At 44.8% G+C, this 12,254-nt stretch overlaps 1 protein-coding gene across 1 annotated transcript in view; it reads right to left on the bottom strand.

The window, feature by feature from the left end:
* EOGT (EGF domain specific O-linked N-acetylglucosamine transferase) overlaps window positions 1-7,955 on the bottom strand; it is a 38,213-nt gene extending 30,258 nt beyond the window's left edge. Inside the window, exons 1-5 of the mRNA XM_080800389.1 lie at window positions 7,850-7,955; window positions 6,838-7,063; window positions 3,747-3,970; window positions 2,563-2,663; window positions 1,809-1,917 (exon numbers count right to left, since the gene is read on the bottom strand). Of these exons, the coding sequence (XP_080656515.1) occupies window positions 1,809-1,917; window positions 2,563-2,663; window positions 3,747-3,970; window positions 6,838-6,877 (474 nt within the window). The 5' untranslated portion in view covers window positions 6,878-7,063; window positions 7,850-7,955. The remainder of the gene's footprint in view (window positions 1-1,808; window positions 1,918-2,562; window positions 2,664-3,746; window positions 3,971-6,837; window positions 7,064-7,849) is intronic.
* Between the last annotated feature and the right edge of the window lie 4,299 nt (window positions 7,956-12,254).

Genomic DNA, 12,254 nt, shown 5'->3' with positions numbered 1-12,254 from the left:
TAAGACATGCTGTCTCTAAACCATAAAGCTTCAGGGAGTCCCTGTCTTCACTGCAGTAAGAGGGCGATGTTTTTTAAATCACTGAAATAAAAGAGCTTAAGAGTCAACTACCAGAGCCTGCTTCTCTTTTTTCCAGTCTGCTGTGTGCCAAAATAGGGACAGTTTCAAAAACTTTTATCTGCTGTGGCTTTTATTTATAGATTTAAACGACATTTTATTGTTTTCCCATAATTCCCCATGAACACAAGGCCTTCACCCTAACCCACATGGGGTTTTGAAATCGGTCGTTGGTAAGGGATCGGGCTCTGACTGCACAAAATCTATGAAGGTAGATCTTGGCCAGGGAAGATTCTATATATTGCCTTGGACAAAGTGTGCAGGGTGGGGCTGTGGCTCTCCCTTTCCCCCTTCCACATCAACAGGTGGACCCCAACCAGACTATGCAACACACACACAAAAATGTATATAAGGGCACCCAGCAGCGGTGTGGCCTAAAGCCACGCCTCCCTCCTTCGGGGTTCATCCAGCTCCCTATAATTACTTCAATTTCTATTATGTGATAGTTCCAAAAGCACTACATAGAGTGGGCGCCTGGGTGGCTCAGTCGGTTAAGCAGCTGCCTTTGGCTCACGTCATGATCCCGGGGTCTTGGGATCAAGTCCTACACTGGGCTCCCTCCTCATCAGGGAGCCGGCTTCTCTCTGTACCCCTTCCCCTGCTCATTTTCTCTTGCTCTCTCATAAAAATACTTTTTAAAAAAGTACTATAGAGCATATATTCAGTTTCTTAATGAAAGTGAATTAAGAAAAAAAAAATTGTTTACCATTTTCTAAATTGCCTGGAGATAAGAGGCCCCCCCAAGACGTCAGACACTGGGCCAGGGTTCAAGAACAATGACCGATAAGATGCCGTAACAGTAAGTGCTTACAATCCTAGGGACCTTTAAAAACTAACACTGAGCCTTTTGCTGGGACCCAGGTCCCGCACTGAGCATTTCTATAAGCAGAATGAGCATTTTTACAAGCTCAGATCTTCCCAGCCATAAGTTATGACATGGGCATGGCTTGAAGGGGAAAGAAACTGAAACATGGAAAGGCTGGGTGCTCTAAGAATCAGGTTTTGAACACTACAGTGTGGATGGATCCTGCTCTTCTCCTGACTGCCCAAAACTGGCTCTTGGCAACGGGCTTGGCTTACACACTGAGTGCAATGCACTATGGTTGGAAGCCCACAGAAAAAGATCCGTATCCCAGTTCTACATGGACAAGTCCACCGAGTATCTGTGTGGTCCTGGAGCAGTCACTTCACGCTTCTGAGGACCTTGTTTTCCTCTGTGGTCAAGTGGCATCAGTACTATCTACCCTGTCCGTCTGCTGCAGGGCTTGTAGAAATCAAGCTAGCTAGCTGGAGGAAAGCTTTTTGCAAACTGTAAAGTCCTAAATGAACACAAAGTGGACTGGGGTCCATGGATGGGCCAGAGTGGGGGTGATGTATCATTTGTCCTGAACTCTTTGCGAGGGAATTTGGAAAGATGCAGCTTATCAATATCTCTTCTTTAGCATAATGTGGGGGGGGGGGTGGAATTCTAAACCTAGTCATATTTTAACTGCCCCATAGTAGGATTATCTGTTATATGTGTGAAAATGATGAGAAGCCGGTTTCCAAATGAAACAGAATGACTTATTTTAGAAAGTTAAATAAAAGTCAAAGCCAATGAACACCTGAGTAAGGATCCCTCTCCTGGAGCCATGTATCTTGTTTTTCCACCATAATCTAAACACTCCGAGTATTTGAAAGGAAACACCCACCGTTTCCTTAGGCTGGCAGAGCACAAGCAGTTCCTCTAGCCGTTCTCCCGCATATCCAAAGTCAGCCTGTTTCCAGAATATGTCCTGGGCAGATTCAAGGGTATCTGTCCTATTTGCAATCAAAAAGATTCCATGGGGAAAGGAAAAAAAAAAGATTCCATGATTTTTCTCTTTTTACCTTTTCTGAGCCTTGAGTTTCCTTTCTAAAGGTTAAACTGCCAGAAGTCTGTCATTAAGTTTTTTAACCATCATAATCTTCCTATAACTCCCTTGCTACAAGAAGATACCAAAGTAAGTTATTCAGTGACTTACTTTCTTATGCTAAAAATACCAATAGAATTGTATGATGTTAGGGTCATCTGGCACTGAAGAAAAGGAGAGAAAATGAGCTACTAGTTATTGTATTTTCTTTATCCCACTAACCTTGCAGGTACTGGAAATATTAATTATACTTCACATTCCCTTCCAGAATCAAGAGGAAACCATCGAGTTATGTTTTTAGTATTTGTTGGGGGGAAATACTTTCTGGTGATCCATACTGTTTTCTCTCTCTGGCAGAGTAAATAAGATATTCCTGTGCGGGGTGGCAGGAGGTTGGGAAGGTAAGTCAACTTGAACTCATGACTACGTAAGCAAATTAATATCTAAAGGAATGAATATCTAAAACCAAAGAGTCCAGCTGGGAGGTGGAGCATTGGTAGACAGGACAAAGAGAGATGATTTAAAGAGGAGAGGAGTCCATCTAGAAGCTTACCATCCCATGTCGACGTAGGTACAGACAGGGTAGCCAAACCTGAACTCTGGTCTGCAGGATTTCTCATAACCCCAGCAGTATTTTAGATTTTCTAAGTGTTTCTAGAACACAAAACGTATACATTTAGACTGGTCTCCCTTCTTCTGACATTTAGAAAGAACTCTTCAGGTTTTTCCATGAAGAAAACAAAATCTTCTAGAACTTTCATTCTCACATCTTATAATACATATTCACGCGATAAAAGGAATTAGAATAAATCCTAAGTATAAGAGTCTCCAAGTTCTCAATCACAACAACTCCCCCACACCATGTCTGGGCCCCAGCAAAAAGCACGGGCTTTCCCTATACTACTAAAGAACACTTGAATTGGAATTTCCTGAAGGAGCTTAATGAAACTGCCTTTCTCAGGGAGCAAAGTGATCCTAAAATCAATCCCTAAAGAGTCACATAAAATGAAATTTCTATGATCAAAAAATCACCATGAAATTAAATGGATTAGCAACTTGACTCATCAATCACGACAGCAGAAATGCCACAAGACTTGGACACAGCCGTGGCTGCTGGCCGAAGCTGCTCTTCTGCGAGGCCCAGGAGCAACACTGGTCTGACTCCTTCCCCATATGCTTCCTGAGCCAGCACCATGGGAAAGGAAGTTTCTCACAAGGCCCAGCTTTGATCTCTGAGACCTCGTGAGACGTCTTAATGGGCTCCAACTGGAGGCCTTCCCAACAACTCTAAAACAGAAGGAAGGCCAGAGTAACCGTCATAATTATGTGAAGACAGGGGCGGAGGTGTTAGTACCGAAATTAAATGCTAAGAGACCCTCTCAAGGGCAGTTGAAGAAAAAAAAGAGGTGTGAAATTCTCTACTTACTTTTAACAAGCCATTCCTGGCCAGATACAATCTAATTCCCTTTGTTTACAGAGTATACAAATAGTATTGGCTGACTATGATGTGGTTTGTGAGGGATTGAGATTTTAAATTTTAGTTGCAATTCAGATTTTAAATCTCACTCTTGTGAATGGGATATAATTTTAAGCAAAGTTCAGGCATTTGGAAGCACTAGACGAAATGCAAACAAAGTCTTACAGCTACCTTACAGAATGCTACCTCCAAGTTCAGGTCATAAAGCAGAGCCAAAATCCTTTTAAAAATAAGTAAGAGAAGAAAAAATGAATACCTACCTTATAAGGACAATATGAATCTTTCTTACAGGCCGTGGCAATATGCCTATTATTGTGCAAAAAGAAGGGAATGTGCTCCTCGGGCAAGTGGATACTGGCATAGTCAAACAGAGGTTCGCCTGGAATGCCATCAGCCTTGGGAGGAGCCTCATCTTGGCCACTCAGTGAAACACCATGAAGCAATATTCCAAGGACAAGCAGCTTTAACATAGCAACCGCCAAACCTAGAGATCATATTGAAAAGATTTTTGTTAAGACATATCCTTTAAAAGTCAAAGGGATCAAGGGCTCAGTATAATGACCATGGAACCTTGCTACATCACTGAACAGCACTCCTTTGTTCCACAAATATTTATCATGCACCTGTTCTGCTCCAGGCACTGCGTTAGGAGCCAGGTACACAGGGGGTGAACAAAACCAGGCCCTTGTTCTGATGGAGCTTATAATCTTTCTCAAACTTTCTCACTGAAGGGCCAGAGAGCGAAAATTTTTGTTTTGGAGGCCATACAGTCTCAGCGGCAACTACTCAACAGTGCCTTTGCCACAAAAACAGCCACAGCCCATCATAAAGAATGGGGGAGGTTGTGTTCTAATAAAACTTTATTTATAAAAATGGGGCAAAGGCCTTGATGTGACCCCAGTCGCATATCACTGATGCCAGAAATAAAGTAGGTAATATGACAGGCAATATAACACGGTGGTTCAGAACACAAACTCGGAAGCTAGACCACCTGGGTTTGAATCTAGCTACAGTTTCCCAGCTATATGATCTCGAGCTGTTTAACTTCGCTGTGCTTCTGCTTTTCTAGCTGTAAATGGAAATAATAATAAACCTTTGTCATAGGGCTATTGTGACTTAAATATTGGTAACATATTTAGAGGTACCTGGCATATTAAATGCTATACGAGCATTTACTGAGTACATGTTTAAACCCACGTCGGATGGTGGGGAAAGGAAGGGGTTGTTAAATACTATTTGAGCTGAGACCTGAATGGTGAGGAGAAGGAAAACCATGCCAGGGAGAGGGAAGAAAAGACAGTGCAACAGCTCTGGGTATATATGTATCTGCTCAATAAAAACTGATAATCAGAGGGCGCCGGGGGGCTGGGAGGGCTCTGTTGGTTAAGCGCCTGTGTCTTGATCTCAGCTCAAGTCTTGATCTCAGGGTCATGAGTTCAAGCCCCACGCTGGGCTCCATGGGCCTACTAAAAAACAAAATACAAGGGGCGCCTGGGTGGCTCAGTGGGTTAAAGCCGCTGCCTTCGGCTCAGGTCATGATCCCAGCGTCCTGGGATCGAGCCCCGCATCGGGCTCTCTCCTCAGCGGGGAGCCTGCTTCCTCCCTTCTCTCTCTGCCTGCCTCTATGCCTACTTGTGATCTGTCTGTCAAATAAATAAATAAAATATTTAAAAAAAAATACAAAACAAAAAAACTAAATAATCACAATTGTACTTGGGCTCCTTCTATGTGCCAGGTACTGTTCTAAGTACGGAGGATGTGGCAATGAACGTGCAGTCTAAAACTCCTTTCCCTTATAAAGCTCACCTTCTAGTGAGTGTAATAGCAACCTATGATAACAGTAATGACAACTCAGAGAACTTGGAGACGGTGCCATTGATCTATCCCCATCCTGCCTTAGCAACGTGAAAAAGATCATAACCATCACGGACCTTATTGTGTGTCTAACTCACCCCATAAGGATTAAATTTTATGGACTAGAATTCTCCTATGTATCCCAGACAAGAATTGTGCCATTCTTGGTTCACTTTAGTAGTATTATTTTGCTCTAGGGGGAAAAGAAAAAAAAAACGGTGTTCTTCCCATGAATGATAGGACCGTATCACACATGAGCTACTCCCCATCAAGATCTGCAGTCACTGGGGCATGTTGGAAAAACCAGCTTTCAGAATCAGCCTTCACTGCCTACGCCTAATGAAGATGGGGCCTTTAGAGATAAACTGTTATGTTTAATCCAGCCTAAAGTCCCAAGGCCAAGGCCTCATAACCAAGAGTGTGGACACTGAAAAGGAATTCTTTTCCCTTCTGGAGTGGTAAATATAGTGGCTTCTCTCTTTCATGGCTCCGAAGAGTATATTGTTCCCTGTTGGAAAGGTGATCTGAATTCATATTTTAGTTAGGACTCTCACCCAATAGTGAGTTGATGGTGATCTTACAAAATTTAAAAATACGCATTAATAGTAATAGTGTCCTAATGGAAATATTTACCTCTTTAATTATCAGAACCACACAGAAGCTGTTGTGATGCTTCAGGTATCTGAACTCTGCCAGAAATGAAACACAGTACCTTAAAAAGATGCCAAAGCAGACTTTATCATTCAGGTGGTATTTTTGGATTAAAGGAAATACTAAGAGAGAAAAAAATTTAATGAGATAACCTCTGAGCACAAGGCCTGGCACTTAGTGAGACATTCTGTAAGCAAAAGGCCTGACTCATAGTGTGCTTTCTTTTCCCTAGTGAACAGCAGACTGCGAAAAGCAAAGTTACAGGTACCACTCTCCACACTCACTTAAACTAGATTCTAGTGGTACGCAGATGGATACGGTCCATCAACTGCTACAGGCCAAAGGGACACTCTGTGGATAAAACCTTCCTAGAGGAGGGCGCCTGAGTGGCTCAGTGGGTTAAAGCCTCTGCCTTCGGCTCAGCAGGGAGCCTGCTTCCCATCTCTCTCTCTGCCTACTTGTGATCTCTGTCTGTCAAATAAATAAATAAATAAAATCTTTAAAAACAGAACAACAACAAAAAAAACCTTCCTAGAGGAAACAACGTTCCTAGTTCTCATCCTATTAATCCTACTCACTGAACCATAGGCTTGTTGAGCCTTCCTCTTTACTGGTCCAGCCTGACCATCCAACAGGCAGGCTGGCCTATTTTCTTGACTCATTCTTTCCAGTAGTAAAGTCATTGTTATGACTAAGTCCTGACCTTCAGTTCTTCAAGTCCACTGTCCTTGACTGAGCTCTCGCTGAAACTAAATCCACCGATCCACGGAGAAGGAGTAACACTTCAGTCATGGGAAAAATCTGAAGTCTCCGATCAGAAACCAGGCTTTTGCAAAGGGCACGTACCTGCTTGCATAAGCTTAGAAGGGGGTAGCTGCTGGAGCATGAAAGCACAGCCCCGGGGCCGGGCAGAAAGCCGATTCGGGTGCGCAGTCCTCTTGCAAGGCTCCCCCAGGGATGGGTGGGTGCACTTCTCCAGCAGACGGACGCTGGGGCTCGGCGCTGCTTTCCCTTCAGCACAAAGCAACCTGCTCCTTCCTCTTCTGGATTCCTTCCCCGGATTTCCTCAGGCCTAAAAGGTGGAGGAGGGAAAAGGAAAAAAAAAGGAAGAGCCTGAAAGATGATGAGAGCCCGAGGCTGACAGGGACCACAGTGGGTGAGATGGGGCAGGGCTCCGTGCCTCCGATCTCGGGAAGTTTAAAGAAGATAGTGGACAAATGAAAAGTTGAACGCGTTCTGAGACTCACAAGGACTCCCAAACGCTCGCCCGCGCGGGGGCCACGGGTCTCACGGTAGGCTGAGGCAGGGGGTCAGAAAGGGCTTGGCTGCCTGAGATACCGAGGGGAGGTCCACCAGCTGGGTGGCCAGAACCTCAGTCGGGGACGCGGGGCGGCGGGGGAGGCGGCGGCGACAGCGCTCCGGCAGCCACCCCGCCGCGCTCGGGGTCTTCACCCCAGGCGTCCGCGGGGCTGCCTCGGGGTCGCGAGGTCCCCGCACGTCGCCCGCCACCCTGCACCCGCCCACCTCCACCCAGTCCCCCGGCGCTGGGGAGGGACCCGGGGGAGCGACTTCGCCCCGGTCTGGCACAACGACCCACGCGGCGCGGGATGGGGAGAAGGGCGTCCTTCCCCGTGGTCGGCGGGCTCCCGGGAGCCCCGTGCGCCGCTGCCGGCAGCGCGGAGGGGCCGAGCGCCCCCCTCCCCCGCCCGCAGGCGGTGGAAGGAGCGGCGGAGTCCGCGGAGAGGCTGCAGCTCGCGGGGAAGGCGCGCCGGGAGCCCCGGCGGGAGAGGCGCGTGCAGCCGGGCGGCCGCGGGAGGGCGGCGGCTGAGGGCTCCGCGGATCCCCGAGCGAGTCCCACCTGGAGCCGGGAGAGCCGGGGCTGCGGAGGAGGAGGAGACAGCCGCCGCTCGAGAGCACCGAGGCGTCATAACCGGCTGCTGCCGCTCACCGGAAACCTCGGGCGCGGGAGCCGGGCCAGGGGGCGCCAGGGAGCCGCCGGGACACCGAGGCGGCCTGCGCCGGGAGGCGGGCCCGAGCCCGGCAGAGGGGTTGGCCCGGGGCAGGGGCAGGGGCAGGGGCAGGAGCGGGGCTCGGCGCGCGCGGCTGGACGCGGGGCGGCGGGGAGGGGCGGGGCTCCGTCTTCTCCAGCCCGCGCTCGCCCGGGGGCAGGCGGTGCGGGAGCCTCAGAGCCGGCCGCCCGCGCGGAGCGGGGGAGGGAAGCGGGCTCACGGGGCTGGCCTGGCCCCCTGCGGCGGGGGGGGGGCGGGGATAAGGCGCTTAGAGGACGCGAGGACACCTGACTCTATTTCCCATCTTCATTCTGACTGCGTCTCTCTGACGCGGATGGTTACTGTTTTCCTAAGCAGGACAGAAGTTGCCGCTCTAACTTTCCGATGTGGGGCGCGAACGCAGTCGGCAGCCCTTGGGGTCGGGGTGGGGAGGCTGAATGCTTTTTAAATATTTTTTTTAAGATGCTGTCAAGTGTTACAAATTCCATTAGTAATCTGCTAAATAATGTTATCTGGATTTTTTTTTTCAAATAACAATACTACAAGGGACACATACGGTATTTGACATGTCCCAGGCATAATTCTAAAGCACTTTACAGTATTAACTCGTTTACTCTTCATGTGTGAGACTGCCTCTTAGGGAACTACTGCTCCATTATGTCATACTTTGCCTGCCCGTACCAACAAGGGCAATAATTTTAAAAGTGCTTTCTCGGCTTACTTGTAACCATCCTATTTTTGTCACCTACAGGAAATGTAGCTTTCCTGTTAGTCGATTCAAATGAATTGCAGTCATTTAAAATACATTTTGGGGGGCGCCTGGGTGGCTCAGTGGGTTAAGGCCTCTGTCTTCTGCTCAGGTCGTGGTCTCAGGGTCCTGGGATCGAGCCCCACATCAGGCTCTCTGCTCGGCAGGGAGCCTGCTTCCTCCTCTCTCTCTCTCTGCCTGCCTCTCTGTCTACTTGTGATCTCTGTATGTCAGATAAATAAATAAAATCTTTTTAAAAATAATAAAAAATAAAATAAAATACATTTTTGTCACTGAGTGGTGATTTGTATTTATGTGTTTTAAACCTAATACATGAAAAAAGTTTCTAAGAAGAAGTTAGTCTCATTGCAAGCACAACAAACCAATTAAACTGGTGTGACATACACGTGGTACTATTTTAAATGGCTTAATAGTAAGGTGCAGTCCTTCAGGCTCAGAGGAAACGTGACAGACCTTTAAGAACGTCAGATCCAGTTCTAACATATTGCAGCAGCCAGGTGCAACCCAGATTTTCCACCCAAAATACCAATCTTAAAATTTAAAGTTCCTTCAAACTGACATTAAAAAAAAACGCAAATATCCTTTATTGGGGAGGCTAATTGAATAAACTGGTATATCCACACAATGTAGAACTATGCAGGTACAAAAAAAAGAACTGAGAAATATCTCTATACACTGCAGTGTTTATTTTTGAGCAGGTAAAGGATGTGTAATATGCTATTATTCACCTAGAAAAGGGTATATATACATGCTATTTTACGAATAGAATAACATTTAAAATGATTACCTATGGGGGAAGGAGGGAATATGTGTATAGAGACAAGGAAGATAACTTCTCTGGATGTACATTATATAGAAGTGGCTTTAGAATCATGTAAATATTTTACATTATAAGACAAATTTTTTTAAAAGTAACCCTTAAAAATTGAAAGTAAAATGAAACTAAATTTAAATGCTATCCAGTTGTGGCGTATACCACCACGAAGGAACTATTCCAGGTGACTTTGAAACAATTAGCACGTCCTGGTGGTTGTACCCTCAGGACTAAAAGAATTTTTTAAAAATCACAAACTGTTTCCAGGAACCAAACCGAAAGTGGGAATATTGGTTGGGATACATCGAATAGGAATAATTAAGATGGTATTTTTGAAGCTGAAATTTTGGCATGTGGTATAGATGTAAGCCTGATGAAGTTATATGAAAATCCTATAGTTTATAAATCCTATATTTTATTGTTAAAAATGGATCTCTCCGACATCCATTGAAAAATATTGGTTGGGATACATCGAATAGGAATAATTAAGATGGTATCTTTGAAGCTGAAATTTTGGCATGTGGTATAGATGTAAGCCTGATGAAGTTATATGAAAATCCTATAGTTTATAAATCCTATATTATTATTGTTAAAAATGGATCTCTCCGACATCCATTGAAAATGCCTAGAAATAACCAACCCTGTAGCAAGAAGTACCTTTTGTACTTCTTTGCAGACTATGATCTGCAAACATTTCCCATTAAAAGGAACATGGGTTCCATTGAAAAATGGATCATCCTAGGGACGCCTGGGTGGCTCAGTTGGTTAAGCAGCTGCCTTCCGCTCAGGTCATGATCCCAGGGTCCTAGGATAGAGTTCCCCATCTGGCTCCCTGCTCATATGGGAGTCTGTTTCTCCCTCTGCCCACTCTGCCTGCTTGTGATCTCCCTCTGACAAATACATAAATAAAATCTTTTAAAAAGGAAAAAAAATGGATCATCTTAGATATGGGGCATGTAATGTACAAGCAGAAGCTGAAAAATCTTACATGAGGAATCAGGGAAGCAATCAAAGATTATGAGGGCTGTGTCAGAAGGACTCAGGAACCAATCTGAAAAGGCTTCCTCTGGCCAAAGATAGGATAATTTAAAGCATCAGTAAAGGTTAACTGTGGGGGCGCCTGGATGGCTCGGTTGTTAAGCATTTGCCTGGGGCTCAGGTCATGATTCCGGGGTCCTGGGATTGAGCCCTGCATCAGGCTTCCTGCTCAGCGGGAGGCCTGCTTCTCCATCTCCCACTCCCCCTGCTTATGATTCCCTCTCTCCCTGTGTCTCTGTCAAATAAATAAAATCTTTAAAAAAACAAAACAAAACAAAAGATAACTATAATGGATTGAAGCACACATATACTTAAATCTTATATTCAAAAAGACGCAACCAATCAACCAGATGCACAAACCAAAATCTCATTGTTCATCTCTGACCACAAAGGGAACCAATGTGGCAAAGGACCCAACTCTAAATGTGAAAAAAAAAAAAACAAACAAACAAAAAAAAAAAAACAAGAAAACTGGTAAATGAAGAAAACGATTCAAGCGTATTTATCCCATCTTTCCTCTATGAATCATGATGCAAGTAACCAAATAGTTGATGAAGTACTTTTTACAAAAACATTCCATACTTAAATATGATAATCAAGTCCTATGTCTGTAATTTTCCTCAAAACAGTGTGGATTGAGATGAAGCACAAGTGGACTATAAATGAAACAAAATGGGCCATGAACTGTTGAACACTGTTAAAGAGTTTGTGTTAAAGGGAACATGGGGATTCATAATCTGTTCTCTCTTTTGTACAAGTTTGAAATTTTATATAACCATTTCTACAGTGCATTACAATCTTACTAGATGTGTTTTAAGCTCATTGCACATATATTGACATTTAGAGAGCTCACAGTACTATCAGAATATAGCTTATTGGTTATCTGATATGTCCAACTGCTTAAAATGTAATTCAATGGTTCTGAAGTTTTAAGCAAATAATTTTTTAAAGATTTTATTTATTTAATTGACAGAAACATAGGAACACAACCAGGTGGAGTGGAAGAGGGAGAAGCAGGCTTCCCACTGAGCAGGCAGCTCGATGCGGGGCTCAATCCCAGGAGCCCAGGATCATGACCCAAGCTGAAGGCAGCCGCTTAACAACTGAGCCACCCAGGCGACCCAGCAAATAAATTTTGACAAAAGTTGACCTTACGCTGCAGTTGATCTATACATTTATGGTTTCACAGAAAAGGAGTAAGAGAGTCAACACTGCACAGTTAATGGTTCAGAACATGTTTTCTGGAGCCTAACTGCACAAATTAGAATCTCATCTTTGCCACTTACTTACCATATGACCTTAAGCAACTAAACCATTCTTCATTTTAAAAATGGAGATGATAATAGTATCGACTTTAAAAAACCGATTTGAACATAGAGTGCAAGTATACAATCCCTTTTCCAAAATCTTTGGGACCATATGTGTTCCTGAATTTTTTAGTATACAATAGGGTATGCACACAGTTTACTACTTAACACCCTGGATGTGCCCTGGGTCAACACCCCATAATCTCACACAGTATTTCTGCAACAAAGTATATGAATATTCACACTGAGTGAAATAAAGCTTCTAAATAGCCCCATGTCAGTAAAGGTTAGGCTTTACCACCAAAGCAGATTTGACAGCAAACTTA

The sequence above is a fragment of the Martes martes genome (genome assembly GCF_963455335.1).
Source record: "Martes martes genome assembly, chromosome: 1".
In the NCBI taxonomy this organism is placed as follows: domain Eukaryota; kingdom Metazoa; phylum Chordata; class Mammalia; order Carnivora; family Mustelidae; genus Martes; species Martes martes.
This window is presented reverse-complemented; position numbering and strand designations above follow the sequence as displayed.